We start from the raw sequence: 21,728 nt of genomic DNA on the forward strand, positions 1-21,728 counted from the left end.
CACATTCACTCAATGCCAAATTAACGGGCACTTCGTGAATGCTATGGTGGACTCCGGCAGTGTAAAAACATTCATTAATGAAAATACTGCTAAAAAACTTAAACTCTTCACAATACCTAAAAACAAAACTATAGCTCTGGCTGCTTCCGATCAACATGCTAAAATAACTGGCGAAGCTGTCGTGGATTTAATACTGAAAGATAAAACCCATTCTGGAATAACAATTGAAATCATTGAAAACCTTTTCATTGATTTAATAATCGGAAAAGATATTTTAAAAAAATATAAAAAAGTAACACTTAAATTCGACGGTCCTAGAGACAAACTTATAATTGGAGCTATAAACACGAATAATTTTTTTCCTACCATAAACGTTCCACCCCCTCCTCTCTTTTCTAATCTTTCTCCTCATACTACTCCTATTGCGACAAAATCCCGACGTTACACTTTTGCCGCCAACAAATTCATAAAAGAAGAGACTGCTAGAATGTTGAAAGAAGGCATAATTGAACCTTCGATATCTCCGTGGCGAGCGCAAGTTCTTGTAACTTCGAATGAGAATCATAAGAAAAGAATGGTAGTCGACTACAGCGATACCATTAATAGATTCACGGAACTAGACGCTTACCCAATGCCTAATATCAATAAGATGGTAGACGACATCGCTCAATATAACATCTTCTCTACTCTCGACCTAAAATCTGCTTATCACCAAATACCTATAAATCATGCTGATCGTAAATTCACTGCGTTTGAAGTAAGTGGCAAACTTTTTCAATTTACTCGTCTTCCTTTTGGCGTCACCAATGGAGTAAGTGCTTTCCAGAGGAGCATAGACTATATTATAGAAAAAGAAAATCTAACCGATACCTTTGTGTATGTTGATAACGTAACTATATGTGGAAAAAATCAAGAAGAACACGATTACAATCTTCAAAAATTCTACAAAATTGCTAAACAATATAACATCACTTTAAATGAAAATAAAAGCATAATTTCTTCTAGTTCTATTACTCTACTCGGCTACACCATAGAAAATAATCAAATAGCTCCCGATTATCAAAGACTAAAACCATTACTCGAAATGCCACCTCCGCTGAATCTTAAATCTCAAAAAAGAATAGTTGGAATGTTTTCCTATTACTGCAAATTCATTAAAAAATTTTCTGATAAAATTTTATTACTAAATCAAAACAAAGAATTTCCACTACCTCCATCTGTATTAAAATCTTTTCAAACATTGAAAAATGATCTAAAAGACGCCACTTTAATAACGGTAGATCCAAATAAAGAATTTGAAGTAGAAACGGACGCTAGTAACTATTGCATTGCTGCAACACTAAATCAAGAAGGTCGTCCTATTGCATTTTTTTCAAGAACTCTCAATACTAACGAAATTAAGCACCATGCAGTAGAAAAAGAGGCAGCCGCTATTGTAGAAGCTCTCCGTAAGTGGCGACATTTTCTACTCGGCAGCCACTTTAAAGTCATCACAGATCAGAAGAGCATCAGCTTCATATTCGACAATAAAAGAAAATCAAAAATTAAGAATGACAAAATATGTCGTTGGCATATAGAATTATCCCAATACAATTTCACTATAGTTTATCGACCTGGACCTGAAAATATTGCTGCTGACACATTCTCTCGCATCTCTGCTCTTACTTACAATCTACAAGATCTTCGTGATTTACATAAACAATTATGTCATCCTGGTGTTTCAAGACTAAGCCATTTTATAAGAACGAGGAACCCCCCTTTTACTTTGGATCAAATTAAGAATATTACTGACTCTTGCTCATCCTGTCAATTACTGAAACCCAAATTCGCCAATACCAATGGAGGGACTCTCATTCAAGCCATATTACCTTTTCAACGATTAAATCTTGATTTTAAAGGCCCTCTAGCTACTTCTATACATGGCAACAAATATCTACTTACTCTAATTGATGAGTATTCCCGTTTTCCTTTCGCTTTTCCTTGCAGAGATATGACAAGCAAAACCATTATCCACTGTCTAAACAAACTCTTTTCAATTTTTGGTTTGCCTGACATGATACATACTGACCGTGCTTCTGATTTCTTAGCAAGAGAAATAAAGGATTTTTTACACAAAAAAGGAATTGCTACTTCTAAAACAAGTAGATATCATCCTGAAGGTAATGGACAGATTGAAAAACTCAACGGTACCTTATGGAAGGCCATTCAAACAACATTACATTCTAATCAAATGAAACTACCTTATTGGGAAGACATACTACCGGACGCACTTCATTCAATTAGATCATTACTTTGTACTGCCACTAATATGACTCCCCATGATAGACTATTTAAATATAGTCGTAAATCTGCTTCCGGAATTTCAATTCCTTCTTGGGTTAAACCAGGCCCAATATATATTAGAAACCACACTAAAACAAGTAAATATGACCCTCCTGTAACGCCTGCCACCCTAATAGATGTCAACCCCCACTACGCTTATGTTCAACTACCTTCTGGTACTGAAACCACTGTCAACGTTCGAGACTTAGCTCCAAACTCATCAAATGAAGAAAACTCTAATAATAATCCTACTACTTCAGAGACTTTATTTGAACCTTCTACTAATGAAAACATTGGTCATGAGGAAGACAAAAATCAATCGTCTGATCTTGAAGAAAATCAGATTTCACTAAAAAATAATACTGAAAATCAGCATTCCTGCCAATCTGTGCGGAGGTCGTCCCGAGTTCGACAATTCCCTAGTAAATATAAGGATTTTGTGACTAAATACTGAAAAAACTGCAGTTTGGGTTCATATGTTATTTGTAAATAAAATGATTCTTATGTGATTGTAAAAAAAAAAAAAAAAAAAAAAAAAAATTTGTCTATAATTAATTACCCCTTACTTGAATACTTTAGGACGGGGAAAATGTTATGATTTAATTTGTTGTTAAGAGTTATCCCCCTTGGGATTGACATTCATAATAAAAGCGCCCTCTGTTTCATTTTCCCGCTCGATCCTTTCAAGAGCGTACGTGTATTTTACAGTTAATAAAACCTTTCTAAAAGGCTATTCTTTACTTACTGATACTATTCACTTCTATAGAGAGTAAATATAAATGCAGTAGTGTGAGCTAAAGCAACCCGGAAGCACATATAAGGTAAGTTAGGATCTTCCCTGGAGATGTCCCTCCCACATGGAAAGCTATCTTTAATATAGGCACATATTCCATGCCCATGGCGATCTTGGGGGTCAGATTTAGAAGTTAAGTTAGAGTATCCTGTAATTGCAAACTCTTCTAGGGAAATAGCCTGTCCAATGCCAGTTTCACTTAAAAATAAAAGGTCTGGTTTAGTCTCCTGTAATTGGGTTTCAACCTCTGGAAGGTTAGAACGAAGACCCCTGATGTTGGAGAAGGAGACATGGTAGTAGGGGTCTACGTTGGAAGTTGGAGAACCGGGTTTAATCGTGTATTTTTTCTTGAAACTTGTCATGATGAAATTTTGGAATTTGTGGACTAGGTCGTCAGATTTACTTAGAGCAGGACAGAGAGGGGAAACTAAGAGAGAAAAAGAAACGAAGAATTTTTTTTTTTTTTTGTAACTAATGATAAGGTAAAGCCGTAACAATTACCCACTAGTATCGCATCGAGAGGCCCCACCAGAAGCTACTGCATGGTCCAGATTCCATTCACCAAATGGCAATACAGCAGCTCCAGTACTTTGCACCTGCTGATAGGACAGCCTCCTTAGTGGTTAATCCAAGGTTCGGGTCCCTGACTATCAGGCGGATAACGTCAGCCCAGACAAAACGTTTACCTCCAGCACCCTTACTAGTGACATGGCTACAAGGATAGACATAGAAACAGAAAATTTCCACCAACTCTACCAACTGTTCGCGCAAAATACTGCCAACCTAGAAAACAGCTTTTTCTTCTCCCTTTGTATAATGTTCAAAATATCTAAACTGTAGAATGCATTGTAAATGAAATTATTTGCCTAAATATTAAAAATAAAACCGTTCCCTATTAAATTAAAACCGAAAAGAAAGCACTACAAAACTAACAGAAAAAAAACTGTTAAAAACTTCAATATAGTCAATTTATAGTCAAGTTTTCTTTAATTTTCAATTTGGCTTTTTTTGGCCTTTTTTACCTAAAAAATGTGGCTTCGCTTTTGAATTTGGCCTCTTTCGGCCTTTTTTCCTGAAAAATTTGGCTTCAAACATTTATTATAGTCTGTCAACCCTGGTGTGTAGTGTTAGTTTCGTACCAACATGGCGTTAGTGTAGCTTTATATTGCATATATATTAATTAATAAGTCGCTTTCAGTTCTGTTAGACACGTTTCCAGTTACCGACTGGGAAAGATAATAATGACTGGTACACTTGCGCTTCGTAGTACACGACATATGTATATTTCTGTCCCAAGTATACACAGTTACCCAGTAATATGCCTTCGAAAATGGAAGCCTTTTATTCAAAAGCATAATAATAGTACCATTACTTCGCTAACGATGACGACGATGATGGGTTTTTTCTGTCGAAGATACTCAACAAACAATTCTATTTGTCGCCGCGGAAGAGGCGATACAAAACTATTTCAACCCAAGAAAGTAGTGATACTTAATAAAGTTACACGCTATGAATACGAGAAGATGTTATGTGGCGCCGAGACAGAGGACGACCTTATGAACCGGGTAAGTTGTTGCGGCCACGAGAGCACGCGTGTTACGCTCGAACTATAAAACTTGTCCAAATCGCAAATACTGTATGGGAGATTTTTCACAAATTTATGACCTTTTTCTATGGCGCGTTATTGTTTTCAATTTTACTCGAAACAAAACAGCACGATTTTGGATCATGGCCCCTTCCCTTGCCCTCTGTAAGATTGTCATTGGTTTATTATTATTATTGGTTCAAGCGTAACAGTTTTAGGGTAAATGCTGAAATTGCCGTCCTAAACAGTTTCGTAAAAAATTCGAAAAAAAAAAAAGGTAAATGTTACCTTACACTACAACAGAACACTTAAAAAAAAAAAAAATTTTTTTTAGGGGTATTTGAGGTCACTCTGATAATCAAACCCGCCGCAAATTTACCGTTTGCATGGTATGAACCCCTAGACCTTGGAACTATTTTGTGCCATTTCACCGCCTTCGGTAGTGTTTTTCTTACATATACGTTCGCGTGGGAACGGGCGTAGTAGTGAGGTAGGTGGGTACTTATGCACTTATTGATTCGTGCTGAAATAATAACGTTATTATTTAAAAAGCCATTCTTAATATGGGGAGGGCGTTTTATTCTGTACGTTAACCTTACAATTGAATAAAAACCGGTGCTAGTGCACTTACTGATCCGCGCTATTTTTTAAATCGTATTTGCAAGTTTAAAGTTTTGATGTTTTTTTTTTTTTTATTCAATTGTAAGAATAGGTACAAAACATCCTCCCCATGTTAAGAATGGCTTTTTAAATAATATTATTTCAGAACGGATCAATCAGTGCACTGCACTAGTGCACTAGTACCAAAAAACAAACAAAAAAAAAAACTTTAATTAAACTTGGAAATACGATTTAAAAAAAAATAGCGCGGATCAGTAAGTGCATTAGCACCGTGGGGTGTCATGACATCGCGGCATGCCGGAATCTTTAAGCGGTCATTTCAAATAAAGTTTTTAAAGAAAAAAAGTGGTTTTATTATTTTTTTTTTTGTCTTACGTAGTTTTTAATACATTTTAATTGATCTAAAGTTTTCACGAGCGGTTTACAAAAACATAACCACCAAACATATTTTGGCAGATTTGCCGTTTAGTTGTACAAATATCCCAAAACCAGGTAATAATCACTAAAAGGAACTCTTAAAGGTCGACACCGGTATCTTTTTTATTTTTTATACATGTTTCACAAATTTAAATGAGTAAAATATAATGGTAATCGTGAAGAAAGAGAGAGCCTGTTTCCTCTGTTTGACTATAGGTGGCGTTACTATCTGTCCACCCAGTTATGGAACAATGTATATAATGGCACCCTTGAAATAAAAATGTTTTTGTTATATTTTAATTTTAAACATTTTTTTTTTTTTTTTTTCAAACATTTTACGTTTTTTTTTTTTTTTTTTGCTTTTGCAAACATATTTCAGTTTTATTTGTCCAAATATTTACGTTTTTGTTTGTTTTTACTTTTTTTTTTTTTTTTTTTTTTTTTTTGCAAGCATATAAACTAGGCACCGCCAAAACTGGGGGGAGGGGCAGGTCAGTACTTTTTGACGGACCGTCTTTTTAAAAATCTACCAAAAATCAGGTAATTATCCGATCAATACGAAATTTTCAGCGATTATTAGGAGAAGAATGAACTTTATAACAGTGTACTTATTTTTCATAAACGATATTTATATATATATATATATTTTTTTTTTTGCTTACCCCCCCCCCCCTGTTTTGAAGTGGGAACAAATATGCTTAAAATAATCATCTGAAACTGAACAAAACATTGTTGTTGTAAGGGACAGAATTATAGATTAAAAAAAAAAAAAAAAAAAAAAAACTCGTTTGCATACCTTATTTTGACGTCTGAATATCAGAACTTCGATTGTTTAATTATCCCGCTTTTGAGTTTTGAAGTGTGAAATTCGGTGAATATGTTAAGTAAAATAATTTTAAGTTAAGCAAAACAAAAAAAATTTTTTTTAATATTTATACGAAAAAAGCCATTTTAAAACTTTTGATAAATAAATTAACAATTTTTTTTTAGCGAGCCGAATAATGCATGACCATTATTAAACAGGGCATGCTTTGAATAATCGATACAAAAAAAAAAATTCGATAAATATTGTGCCCTTTGTGTTAAAAATAGCATCATTTTTTTTCGATCCCGTTTGAAAACGTTTGCCGCCTTTCGACTACGGTGGACCAAACGCGCTGAAATAATTTTTTTTTATTCTGCTTTAAATTGCCCCCCCCCTATTTTGGGGAGCCTGGCTCCCACACACATACACATTAAAAACCAAACTCATACAAATGGTCACCCATCTGGTACTGGCCAGCCTCAGCTTAATAATACATTGAAATTTTCGTCACTGAAAAATAAGTTTTTTTGGCCTGTTTAGTTTTCCATAGTTTTCTCCTTATCAAATGCAAACGTAAACAGAGTCGATCTAGACTCTACATCGACGCGAAATATCTGGTTACCTATATGAATAAGTGGAATTATTTGAAATTCAGGTACTTATATTATAATATTTTTGCATATTCTCTTAGATCATCCTAAATCTTAGACAATAAATAAATAAATTATTTCAAAAACCTTTTTTTTTTTTTTTAAATATTTAAGTACGTTTTTTGTGCAAGACAAAAAATGTCAATTGTTAACTTTTTGGGAAAATTTAACATTTAAAATTTAATTAAAAATAGTAGAAAAAGTTTTACATTATTCTGTTTTCTATATGATAAAATTCAGGGTTTTATCTTTCTGGAAAAAAAAAAGTTACTCAGAAATAATGGATTTTAATAAATGTAATTTAGTTTTAAAAAACAACTTGATTTTGCGGCCATTTTTGGCGGTGCCTAATATAAACTAAATATTTTTGAAATATTTTTCTTTTTGAAAAGTTTGCTTATGCACTTATTGTACCGCGCTATTTTTTAATAGTAGTTTCAAGTAAGATTCAGGTTTTACAATATCCTTTTTCAAATATATATATAAATACTGGCGGAAAAGGTAAAATAAATGCAGAAAAATTAAGAAAAAAGAGGGGTTCATTAAAAAAAGATAAAGAAAAAAACGTAATAAATACTCGCGGAAAAACGGTTGTACTCAGAAATGTTTAAAAGAAAAATATAGCAAAAACATTTAGTTTATGCTTGCAAAAATAAAAAACGTAAAAACAAACAAAAAACGTAAATGTTTGAAAATAAACCAGCAACAAAACGTAAATGTTTGGAAAAATAAAACTTAAATATATTTGCAAAAACCAAAAAAAAAACGTAAATATGTTTGAAACCCCCCCCCCCAAAACTTCAATATGTTTGCAAAAATACAAAAAATAAACATGTTTAAAATTAAAATATAACAAAAACATTTATTTTTATTTCAAGAGTGCCATTATATACATTTTCTGCTTCCGTAATTGGGTGGACAGACAGTAACGCCACCTATAGTCAAACGGAGGAAACAGGCTCTCTTGTGAAAAAAAGGATTAATGATTGCTCGAGAAGAGAAGGATCGGCGTGCACTTACCTTGAATACCAACCAAGAAGAATTGTTGTTGTTATTCACCCTTTTAAAGTTTTATTTTGTGCTCCGGATCACGTGATAGTTAATCATCTGATCCTTCCATTATATAAGTGGGGAGATTCCCTTGTTTTTTTTTCTCTTTTTCTTCACCACAAATTGATTCAGTTGCCGGCGATTGAAAGTAAATCTTTTCCACTTTCGTCTGGAGAAGATACTACAAGTCGGTTACGTCGCGGAAGGGAGCAATTCTTTCGCAACCTAAGGTAAGTGCATTATTGCTCCCTTCTCGATCTGAGCGGTCATTGATTCTTTGCTGGAAATTAATTTTTTCACATATTTGCGAAAGAAACCTCATACTAACATGGATGTGAGTCAACCAGATTTAAGGAAGAGAATTTCTCTTTTTTGGACTAAAATCCGAACGATTCTGGAGATGGCCAATCTGGAGGATGTTAAATCCTTCTCTGCACTGCAGAAATCGGTGGAGGAATATTTGACTGAAGTAGACATGTGTTCGTAAAATCCAACTTCAATCTTCTGAGGAAGAGGATTGGATTCAAATTGAGAGGGAGTCTCTTGCACACACCCTGAGATTCCGAAGAGAATGAGAATATCTTGAGTTAAAGCTCTTCCCAGTGGCCATGGACTCTCTGAGTCTTCCATGTTCCCCAGAAGTTGGAAGAGTTGGGGCCTCATTTACTGTAAAACCACCTCAAATTCAGATCATGGGACCCACCTTCGATGGATTGGACATGCAATCTAACCCTATGAGCTTCAAGGATTTCTTGTCGCGTTTTGAGAATTGTGTAGCTGCCATGGCCAATGATGCCGAAAGGCTGAATTTTTTGAAGTGTTCACTGTCTGGCCAACCCCTGTTGTTGATTAATCATCTTTCCATCAGCAACAGAAATTATAAGGTGGCTCTTTCGGTCCTGAAGAGTGAGTACTTCGATGTAGATGAAATAATAGATAACATCTTCCAAGACATATTAGATTTTTCCTGTAACTGGCTAACTACATATCCAAAGTAGCCTCCGTATTGGCTGCTCCTTCGACTGTTCGTTTTCAAACGACCTTTCTTCTGGGGCTCGGCTTATAGCGAAGATTCTCTTTGCCAAATTCCCCAAGGAGGTCAAGGGGGAGTTGATCTTAATTTTGGGTAGAAGAATCCCCACCTTGTCATCAATTCTGAGAGATACTAAGGAAGCAGTCTCCTTATTAAGGGGGATAAGATCCCTGGCTCGGCTTGTAACACTATGCGGGGGGGGGGCCTTAGGGAATGTACCTTCAGGACCTAGATCCGGTACTTCACGGAGAGATTCCTCTATTCAGTCCAACTCCGCCTATAGCATTCGTGGTGGAAAATTCTCGAGCCTTCCCCCTGTTTTGTGTGTTACCTTTTGGTAGGGGTGATAAAAGTGTTTCCGTCAACTGTCTATGGGACACAGGCAGTGGACGGACTTATTTGTCCAGTAAGGTCTTGGACCTCCTCGGTCACTTGGAGTCCATTGGACATGATTGTGAAATTAGACTGACTACCATCCTTGGAGATTGCGACAGGTGTTTTAAAGAGGTAGCATTGGAGGCTAGCATTGGATCCTGTTGTCCATTTTCCCTGACGGTGTTGGTACACGAAAATATTGATATTTCGGTACACATCGAGAATCTGGATTTTATTTTAAATGAATTTGAACGCCTCAAATGTCCCTTAGCCGCCAGATTTGACAGAGGTACAAATTTTATTCCAATTCGTGGAATAATTGGGCTGGATGTCATTCAACATTTAGGGAGCCTTCAATTGGTTCCTTGTTTGCTTGGACAGGCATTTTTGACACCGATAGGACTCGTCCCCTTCGGTGAGGTGAAGCAGTTTTTACATACTGACCATTTTGTGGACAAGAACTCAGAATGCCTTACCTTCGATGCTGTACTTGCGTCGACTGCTGAAGTCAACCCATCTCACCTATGTTTTGTGCTGGAGTTTCAGGGCACCTATAAAGACCCTCTAAGTGATTTCTTCCCTGAAAGTGATGTACAAAGGGGTTTGGAGAAAATGTTCAGTGTGGAGTCACTGGGTATAGAGGAACAGGAAATGTCTAATTCTGATGAACAGAAGATTGCTCTCTTTCGACAGTCTATTTCATTTAAGGATAACAAATATGTTCAGTTGCCATGGGAGGACGATAAGATCTCTTGTCTTCCTTCCAACCATGCAGTGGCTCTGCGAATATTGGAACGTGTCGTGCAGAGATTGGAGAAGAGGCAACTTTATCATGAATATTTGAAGGTTTTCCATCAGCAGGAACGGGATGGAATTATAGAGGAGATCTTCGTGCCTCCTCAACGGTTCGGAGAGTTTGTCTGGATTCCGCACAGGCCTGTCCTGAAATCGGACCCTACCTCCACCACTAAGATTCGGCCAGTGTTCAACTGCAGCCTCAAAGTTGGTGACTCTCCTTCCCTTAACAAGGCTACCTACCAAGGAATAAATCTTACTAGTGACCTACTAGATTTTTTTACTTACCTTTCGTGCTAATAAGCACATCGTGTTAGCAGATATTATGAAGGCCTTCTTAATGATCTGTCTGAAGCTTGAATCGGACAGGAATAAGTTCTGTTTTTTCCTAAAAGAAGGAGGTCGCCTACGCTGCTTCAGATACAACACAATTATTTTTGGGTATGCTGCTAGTCCATTTATATTAAATTATGTCCTTAAATACCATGCAGCGCAGTTTCCCATGGATAATTGTAGATCCATGATGGAGAATCGGTTTTACGTGGATAATTTGGTTATGTCGCACGATGATCCCGATGAACTGTGCCGGTTATATACACTCACCCGGGAACGATTGCGTCAGGGAGGATTCAAACTGCAGTCCTGTAATTCTAACCATGTGGCGATTCAAAACAAAATGCAGGAGCATGGTTCCCTGAGTGACCATGGCAACAAATGGGAGAAGGTGCTCAGATATAGATACTGTCCTCTCTCAGACACTTTTTGTGTAGCAGCTGTTAAGTGTGACTCTGGTGCCTTTACAAAGAGACAGATCCTCAGCGAGACAGCTAGAGTCTATGACCCGTTATCATTGTGCCTACCGGTTTTGTTACGTGGCCATATTTTGTTGAGTGAACTTTGGAAGAAGGGATTGGCATGGGATGTAACGGTTCCACCGGAATACTTGTCCTTATGGAGGAAGCTTTCCCTTGATCTCTCTGAACTGGAGACCGTCTCCTTCCCCAGAAGAGCACTCAGCGAGAATGAGGCTGGCAAACTTTTTTTTCTTTTCTGCGATGCATCTCCAGAGGCATATGGCTTCGCAGCATATGTAGTGCAAAATTGCCAATCTGGTCTGGTGTTTGCAAAAGCTAGGGTAGTTCCCTTGAAAAAGAAAACTACCCACCTTAGAACTTATGGCTGTGTTTTGGCTCTCCGGTGCCTGCCTACTTTGTTGAGGAATTTTGGAGGGTTCTCTCCCTCTGAGATTCATGTAGCTACAGATTCGCAGGTGGTCCTCTCTTGGCTGATTTCCGGAACAATTGTAAGCAGAAACCTCTTTGCCCGGAATAGACTGAAGGACATCCAACAGATGAGTGCTGGGTTGGAAGCCACACTAGGTTTCTCGCCCTCATTTCGTTATGTCTCAACAACTGAGAATCCTGCTGATTTGATCACTAGGGGGTTAACTTTGAAAAGGTTCAAGGCTTGCCTTCAATTCTGGTGTTCTGGTCCGGATTGGTTAAGTAGCGGGATCAGTCCATGGGCTGTACAGCAGTTGCCATGCCTCAGCCAGCACAGCCAAGTGGTGGCCCGTTCTTCTTGGAATGCTGCCATCCTACAGGGAGAGGAACCACCTACAGTTCTTCCTCTCGAAAGATTTTCTTCCTTTACCAAGCTATTGAGAGTGACTTCCTTGGTCCTCAGATTCATCCATCGGCTGCGTCGGTTAGAAGTTGACACGGAAAGGCTTGCAGCCATTCTGCTGATGAAAACAATGCAGCGCCAGAGATATGCTGAGGAACTAGCTTTCCTGCGGGATTCCTCAGGTAGGACAGTTCCGGGTTTGGTGCGTGATCTCGACCTGTTCATTGATGGTGAGGGTCTTATCAGGTCAGGTGGCAGAATTGCAAGGTCTCTCCATTTCGACCCGGAAGTTAAACATCCTGTTCTGTTAGCAAAATATCACCCAGTAACTTGGCTTATAATAATGGATGCGCATACAAGGTGTCAACATTTGGGGGTTGCATCCACTCTGGCAGAGTAAAGACGGTGTGGTTACTGGGTGCCCAAGGGGAGACAAGCAGTGAAAAGTTCTGGCTTCATGTGCACTGTACCGCAAGTACAATGCCAGACAAGTATTGCCCCCCAATGTGGCCAGCTTGCCTGCTTCACGTGTTGAACTGGAGGTTCCCTTCAAACACATGGGAGTAGATTTTACGGGCCACCTTTGGGTTAAGGAAAGGGCTGAGGTGGTGAAGATGTATCTACTCATCTTCACCTGTCTCAGTATCAGGGCTGTACATGTTGAGGTGGTACCAGACATGAGCGTGTTGTCCTTTTTGCAGGCTTTGGTATGTTTTACAAACCTCCATGGTGTTCCAACAGCCATTTACTGTGACAATGCTAAGACCTTCATAGGAGGTGGGCGGTTATTTAAGAGGTTGATGTTGAGCCACGATTATCAACAGAAGTTTGGCTCGTGTCTGATTAAATTCTGTCCTATCCCTCTATTTTCGCCTTGGGTAGGAGGGGTCTGGGAGAGGAGTATTCAGACAATTAAAAATTGTCTGCATAAGGTGGTTGGTAGAGGTGAGATAGATTATTTCATGTTACTAACATCGGATATACAAAGGGCAATTAACAACCGCCCTCTAACTTATCGAGAATCCGCGGAGACTGAGCTGGAGGCAGTAACTCCAAACATGTTTCTGAGTGTCTGGAGAAGTTCAGAGCACTATGGTATGATGAATACCTCTTAAGTCTCAGAGAGAAGCCCCTGGGCCGTTCAAGGGTGCCTTTCCGAAACAGGCTTGCGGTCGGAGATGTCGTTTTAGTTAAAAGTCCTCTTAAACCAAGACCCTTTGGGGTTCTTGGTATTATATTGGAAATGTTTTATGGTGAGGATGGTGTAGTAAGGTCTGCAAAGGTAAGGCAGGGGGGCAATGCAGCACACATTCACTCATTGAAGAACCTCTTTCCACTTGAGCTCTCTTTAAACAGCGAGAGTTAGGATCAGTCCATCCCTGCATCGGTCAATGGTGCAGTTTCCCTTCAATCGACTCCTTCCCAGGAAGAAGAGGTGATTTGGCTTTGTCGTGTGTGCAGTTCCTGCAAGGTGATCAGGATATGATCTGTTGTGATGACTGGTGTCACTTCAGGTGTGTGGGAATTGTTTCTCCACCTCCGGAAAGGCAGAAGTGGTATTGTACGGATTGTGCACCTAAGAGACAACCACGAGGTAGGCCTAGCCTCCTCCCAGAATAGTTAGGGACTCCAAAAAAAAAATAAAACAAAAAATACTAATACGTTAACTATATTAAGTAATTGCATGGCTTTATATCCTTTGTTTTTCCACGCATTTTCTTTTTTTTTCTTTCTTGGGGATCGTGTGAAAAAAAGGATTAATGATTGCTCGAGAAGGGAAGGATCGGTGTGCACTTACCTTGAATACTAACCAAGAAGAATTGTTGTTATTCACCCTTTTAAAGTTTTATTTTGTGCTCCGGATCACGTGATAGTTAATCATCTGATCCTTCCATTATATAAGAGGGGAGATTCCCTTATCTTTTTTCTCTTTTTCTTCACCACAAATTGATTCAGTTGCCGGCGATTGAAAGTAAATCTTTTCCACTTTCGTCTGGTGAAGATACTACAAGACGGTTACGTCGCGGAAGGGGGCAGTTCTTTCGCAACCTAAGGTAAGTGCATTGCTCCCTTCTCGATCTGAGCGGTCATTGATTCTTTGATGGAAATTAATTTTTTCACACTCTCTTTCTTCACGATTATAATCACATAATTATTGAAAATGTGATCATCATGTTATTAAAATTGAATTTAAATGAACCACATTGTTTAACAAATAATGCAAGATGAAGTTTTAAAATGATTAAATATATTTTATTTTATAATTTAACATTAAAAACATTGAACAATACAAATAAAATTTTGGGTACTTATGTATTTTTTGGTACTGTGCTAAAATAATATTATTTTGAAAGCCATTCTTAACATGGGGAGGTGTTTTGTAACTCTTCTGTGCTTCCACCTTACGATTAAAAAAAAAAAAAATCGTGAAACTTTAATTTAACCTGAAAATTTTTTTTTTAAAAATAGCGTGGTACCAAAAATGTATAAGCACCAAATTTTTGTTTAATTTTACAGTAGATATTGTTCTCGGATGCATACGATGGCAGATGGTACCTTGCTATTTTTATATAGTTGTTTTTTTATTTATTTATTTTTTCTTTTTTTCCAGTTTAAATTTAAGTTTCACGGTACTTTTTTTTTTTTTTTAAATTGTAAGATGGAAGTACAGAATAGTTACAAAACTCACCTTCGCTAAGAATGTTTTTAAAAATAATAACGTTATCATTTCAGCACGCACGGCACCAAAAATACATAAGTACCCAAAATTTAATTTTTATTGGTCAATGTTTTTAATTTTAAATTATGAAATAAAATATATTTATCATTTTAAAACTTCATCTTGCATTATTTTTTAATTTGTTAAGCAATGTGGTTAATTTTAATCACATGATTACATTTTCAATTTTAAAGTTTGTGAAACATGTAAAAAAAACAAAAAAAAAGTTTCTGCTAAAATACCGGTGTCAACCTTTTAAAAGTCCTTTTTAGTAATTACCTGGTTCGAGAATATTTGTTAGGTACGGGCAAAAATGGGCGGGCAAAAATAGGGGGACCTAGTTTTGAAAGCCGATTTATCATAATTTTTCCGACTACTTTTTGATTGTATTTGAAAGATTAGAGACTAAAGTTAATTTCCTAAAGGAAAAAAATATTTGTACATGTGAAAAAAAAGTTATGAGAATGTTTTCATGGTGAGCTAACCAATTCAGCTAAATTTTGAAGTTAAATAAATTCATTGTAAAAATCCTTTAAAAGATAAATATTAGTTTTCTGGGTCTATTTCAAAGATAATTAGTAAAGTCCTAAGATATTGAATTAAATTAAAAAAAACACCTTGTTTATACAAAATACAGCTTAATTAGCCCTCAAAAAGCAAGTAATTATGCTGTTCGGCAAAACACAACTGATAAGTCTGTAAACACGAATATACGGAAGCCCAAAATTTCAGCCAATCAAAACGCTGTTACAAAATGAAATCATGATAGTAAAAGGAGGTAGGGATGTCAGATTTCTCCCCCCCACACGTGCATCCATACATTCCTATTCTGAACGTTTGTATTGTTATATTATGAATAAGCATATGGTGGCGAGAAGGAACCAAACAAACTATATGTATTTAAATTTTAAATGATTGATTTCTCAATCGTTTATTTATAAAAACAAACTTAACGAGAAAGCAAAACAAATAAAGTGTTCAAAGTTCGTAAGAATGTGAGAACGTTCGGGAAAGAAGATTTTTATCATAAAGTTAATGTTTGTACTTAGGAGAGAAGTCAGGCGCTAATATGAAATAAGTGAAATTGTTAATTCTCGCTGTGGGTGTTTCCGCGTGGAGAAATTGATGGATGATGCGCGTGAACGTGGGTTTAACGTCGAGGTGGGGGGATCTGACGGAGCCTATAATTATTCCATGCTGGTCGACTTGCTGTGGCTCTGAGCGACTGCTTTTTTAATGCGACGGCTAGTATTTGTATAGTGGTGTCGCGGACGTAGTTGAAGACAAAGGGCAAACTGATAATTAACTTATATTTTGCTATTTTAATTGTTTGTTTATTGTGTCTGCGTTGTAGGGAATCGTCTGTTTGGTGTATGTATGCATGTGTTATATATTATAATTTAAAGCTGAAAAAGTTGTGAATGTAACCTAGTTGGTGTTAAATTGTTGCAATGTTTTGTGTAATATTTATTTGCCTTAATATGCTGTCCAAGTTGCGTTTACTGCGATGCTTGTGTTTTACATTTTGGTTTTCTCTTTTGTTGTGCAGCCTTATCTGGCGATTTTCTTGGTTGAAGTGATATGCGAGCTATTCTATTGATGTGTGTATGTGAGAGAATGGGCTTTGAAATTGATGTGTGTATTTATTGAGATTATTTGTATTAACTCGACGAACATCTTTGTCTTAGCATCGCCATTATTGACTGTCGCAGCTGCTGCTGCTTTTCTGGTTTATCATGTAAATATAGAGGGATATGCAAATATAACAGTATCAATTTTTATCATTTTTTAATTTAATTATTTTTTGTTCCTGTTTTTAAATTAATTTTTTTTTTAATTAGTGTTCGAGATTATATAAAAATTGTTACACCGAAAGGTTCACATTCTTGCAAGCAAGGAAGTTATTAAAATCTTGCATATAAAAATTATGCGAAATCTGTAATTAAAAAAAATAAAAATATTTTTGCTATTATAATTTGTGTGTGAAAATATTAAACAAACAATGCTTAATTCAATGGTAATATCGGTAGTTTGAGAAATTCATTTTTCTTCAAGTTATATTGAATTCATTAATACGAACTTTAGGGCTTTTTTCGTAATGTTCCTGTAAAAATTATTTTATTTTTTTTTTATTGTTACAAATTAAAATGCTTTATTTATATAAAGAAAAGCAAAAATAAATTCTTGTGGTTTTTATTTACTACTGAAAACGATAACTTTAGTAAAGGTATTTTTTGTTTAAACAAAATAATACATTTCGACTAAGATTAAAAAAAAAATAATTAATTCATTATATTCCGCGATCATTATTTGATAAATACTGAAAATTTCATTAAAATTGGTTAATTCCCTGATTTTTGGTGAATTTTTAAGTAAAGGGAGGGGTCAAAATGGTTATACATTTTGAGCATCGGCATTCATTTGACCCGTACCTAATATTTGTACAACTAAACAGCAAATTTGCCCATATTTTTATGGTTTTCGTTCTTTTTTTTTGGGGGGGGGTAAATTATAGGACTTGTGTTGTTTAACGGGTGCTTCTGCAGTTTAATTAACTGTTTTTTTCCGTTAGTAACGTGCCGACATTTACCATTTCAAAAAAATTGTTTACATTGGGGAGGGGGCGGTGGTGGTGCTGGGGCAAACCGCCCACGAAAACTTTACTTTTTGATCAATTAAAAAAAGCATAAGACGAAAAAAAAATGAACCATTTTTTTTAAAAAACTTTATTTGAAAGTTTCCTACGCGATGTGATGAGACACTTCACTGTGCTCGTTCGCACGCAAACGTATCATGTAAGAAAAACATTACTGAAGTCGATGAAATGGCACAAAATAGTCCCAAGGTCTAGGGGTTCATACCATGCAAACGGTAAATTTGTGGCAGGTTTGATTATCAGATTCATTTTAAGCGACCTCGAATACCCTTAAAAAACAAATTAGTGATCAGTGTTCTGTTGTAGCGTAAGGTAACATTTACCTTTTATTTTTCAATTTTTATGGCGGATGTTGAAGAGATACCCCCCCCCCCACTTCTAAATTCCACAATTTACACTTTTTTTTTCTTTTTTCACGTAAATCTCATCAAATACAAGCTTAACTTTCAGATTAAAAAAACAAAAAAAAAAAAAAACGGCACTTCTGCATGTCACTGACAATGAGGCATCTGAGATGAGTTACTGATCCCTGTTCTTTGAATGCCCTCTATCGGCAGTTCTGTGAACTTCAAATATAAACAAGTTGGGTTTGTATTACTATACACATAGATTCGTAAAAGTTGTCAAAAAACAAATATATCACAAATAAATGTTATCAAAGGCAAGATAAGTTACTTTTCTACCTAACTGGATATTTTTTTAGTGCTTTTATTTAATGTAATGTTTTCAGCTCGAAAAACAGTGTTTACCAATATATTTGAAAAATATAAATGGCAGCCGACTCTGTTGAACACGTTAAGGTTGGGAAAACGAGTTACAACTAAACGCTATATGAAATACTGTTAGAAATTCGCTCAATATATGTTACTGTGACATAGGCTGACATATTCGGTGGGTTTCTAACAGTATTATTTAAAAAAAATTTTTTTATTTTATTTATTTATTTTTTTTAACTAGTTTTCCCAAACTTAATGTGTTCAACATGGAGTCCGCCGCCATTTGTATTTTTCAAATATATCGGTAAACACTGTGTTTTTTGAGCCGAATAAACATTTTATATTAAATAAAAACACTAAAAACTTATCCAATTAGGTAGAAAAGTAACATATCTAGCCTTTGATAATATTTGTTGTATTTGTTTTTTTTTTGTTTTATTTTTGACAACTTTTTTGAATCTGAGTATAGTAATACAAAGCCAATAAGTGTCTCCGAGAACGCAAAAATACATAACGAAATAAAGAACAAGAAAATATATGAAAATCAAAACGTTTATGGTATGATAACTGAAAATAAATGTGTAAAAAAAAAAAAAAAAGCAATTTATAGATTGTTTTTAGAAATTATGTCAGAAACATCAGCACCAATTAAACATCTTAAAAATAACCCCAGAGTAACCGATAAAAAGAACATAACAAACTTACTGAAACCTTTTTAAAAACTCATCTAATCAAAACCATAACAGAAAATTTATAACAATGCAACAAAATGCTGAACAGCATGAACTAAACTTTAAATCGCAAAACCTACAAGATTACAATAAACTGCTTACATTAATCGAATTAAGATCCCACAAACAAGCCATAGGACTAGATGAAATCCATTACGAATTGTTATAACAACTCCCTACAGAATCAATAAAATTACTATTAAGAATTTACAACAAATTATGGATAGAAGGCAAATTCCTACACTTATGAAGACAAACTACAATAATAGCAATCCCAAAACCAGGAAAAGACAATTCAAACCCGCAAAACTACAAATCAATCTTGTTAACTAGCTGCTTGTGCAAAATAAGGCAAAGGATAGTAAATGACAGATTCGTTTGGTATCTAGAATCCAACAACCTTATTTCTAACCTACAATGTGGTTTCCATAATAAAAGAAGCACTACTGATTGCCTAGTTCGATTGGAAACAGCTATAAGGGAAGCATTTATCAGGAATGAGCACCTATCAGCAATCTTTTTCGACCTAGAGAAAATCCACAATACTACATGGAAATATGGAATACAGGATGACCCCCAAAAAATGGGCCCCAACACTAATTGGGCCCCGTTTCTTCATGTTTTGTCCGAATGAAATGAAACTTTGGTCATAACTAGTTTATTATATTCAAAACATCACATCAAAACACTAGGGTCTTTGGCCTTTTTTCTCCGTTCTACAGCATATGTTCTAGGTGGCCTCCATTTAGCTTTTGTTTTTTTTTTTTTTTTTTTTTTTTTTTTTTTTGTCACCCTGTAATGAGAGACTTACATAAACTAGATTTAAAAGGCAGACTCCCACAATTTATAAAAGGATTCTTATCGAACCGCAAATTTAAGGTCCGCATTGGATTCACTGACTCAGACACCACAAATCAAGAGGGAGTCCCTCAAGATAGTATACTATCCCTGACACTATTTAATATTAAAATGAACAGCATAATGAAATGTTTCGACCCTGGGATTAAGGACCTTCTAGTGTATTGCAGATCAAAGCATATACACACTATTGAGTGCAAACTCCAACAATGCTTGAATAAATAAGACAAATGGGCAATGGAAAATGGATATAGATTTTCCAAATCAAAAACCAAATGTATTCATTTGTCACAAAAAACTTCACAATGACCCTACACTGAAACTCGGAAGAACAGTAATCCCCACCATAAATTTCTCTGACTAATATTTGATAAAAAACTGACATTCATCCTCCACCTGAAAAACCTAAGAAATAGTTGCAATAAAAGACTGCAACTACTATGTGTAATAGCTCACACAATGGTAGTGATGGTGGAGCTGATCAAGAAACTCTAACGAAGTTATATAGAACTTTAATTAGATCAGCAATACACATAAAAAAATTAAAATGGCTTGAAATATTTCAATAATAGCATAGATAGATAAGAAAGAATCTTTAAAAAATTTTTAAATCCAATTAAAATTAATGAAGTTATGATTATTTTTGTGCCTCACATGTTTGGATATTTTTCCCTCTTTAAGACCATATGCGTTTCGTCACATTTTTTACACTACTTTTTCAGTAAAAATGCTATATCTTTGTTAAAACACAAGACTAAGCAATGAAATTTGCTATGTAAGTGTATTTCTGTGCAAGGAACCAGAATATGCTACTGAAAATCTCCAGAAATTAATGGTTTCCAAATAATCTACAGTAAATGCACATAGATATGCTGCAATTCCTTAAAAATGCCATGTATTCATTAAAAGAAAAGAAGGTAGAGAACTCAAAGCTGAATTGTAATGCATTTTATGCACAAATAACTGAAATCTAAATCTAGGACTGTTTTAAAAATGAATATATTGCAATATTTCTTTGATATTAATGTAGATTAATACCTTCTGTTACCACCTCTCCAAAATATGTGATTCTACCTTTTTAGACAATTACGTGAGAACACTTTGGTAAACTTTAATGAAAGATAAACAAAAATTATTTTGGAATTTAATGTAAATGATTTCCCATCCTAAACCATTCCAGCTTTTTAGGGCAGTTAACCTATTTTTTTTTTCTATGATAGATAAATCCTGGGAGTTTTTTTTGTTTTCTAAAAGGCGATTATGTGTGGTTTTAAGAGGGTTTTGTGCAATTATGAGAAGGTGGGGAGGTTGCCACTCTGACTTTGGGTTAATGATAGGACTAAGGGAAATTATTTTAGAATTTAGAGTGACGGTTGATTTCACATAAATTTAATGTAAAATAATTCACCATTTCAAAACCATTCTAGTGTTTTAGGACAGTTGACCAATTTATTTTTTATGGGAGATTAATCATGTGCATTTTTTTTTTTTTTTTTTTTTTTTTTTTTTTTTTTTAAGGAAAAACTTATTTGGAATTCCCCGGTAAGTTACATAAGCGTCAAAAACGCTTATGTAGCTTACCGGGGAATTTTGTTTGGTGAGGAACTCTGCCACTCAAACTTAGTGTTATTGTTAGGGCTAAGATTTTAGGAGGAGGCTTGCTGCTTGTACCTAGGGTTAGACGTAAGATTAAGCAAGTTTTTTTTTTTTTTTTCTTAAGAGTGTTTGATATCTATTTTGAAACTTTACAAGAATTACAACAAACAGTCAAAAATAAATGTTATTTGGTAAAGTACGAAGTATTTTTTGTCCCACCTATTTAAATATTTAAAAAAAAAAAAAAAGGTACTTCTACAGTTTATTGCTTAAAATGGAGAAAGGGGAAATTTTTTCATGAAACGTGTGTGTGTGTGTGTGTGTGTGTGTGTGTGTGTGTGTGTGTGTGTGTGTGTGTGTGTGTATATATATATATATAT

General features: G+C 35.4%; 1 protein-coding gene across 3 annotated transcripts in view; it reads left to right on the forward strand.

The window, feature by feature from the left end:
* The first annotated feature begins 4,203 nt into the window (after window positions 1-4,203).
* LOC145256431 (NAD kinase 2, mitochondrial-like) overlaps window positions 4,204-21,728 on the forward strand; it is a 198,186-nt gene continuing 180,661 nt past the window's right edge. Inside the window, exon 1 of one of the 3 annotated variants that reach the window (XM_080115346.1) lies at window positions 4,204-4,680. In XM_080115346.1, the coding sequence (XP_079971472.1) occupies window positions 4,357-4,680 (324 nt within the window). In that variant the 5' untranslated portion in view covers window positions 4,204-4,356. The remainder of the gene's footprint in view (window positions 4,681-21,728) is intronic. The other 2 variants (XM_080115338.1, XM_080115328.1) reach the window with 2 other exon arrangements.

Source organism: Euprymna scolopes, chromosome 3, assembly GCF_053919585.1.
Source record: "Euprymna scolopes isolate OS-2025 chromosome 3, ASM5391958v1, whole genome shotgun sequence".
Lineage (NCBI taxonomy): Eukaryota > Metazoa > Mollusca > Cephalopoda > Sepiida > Sepiolidae > Euprymna > Euprymna scolopes.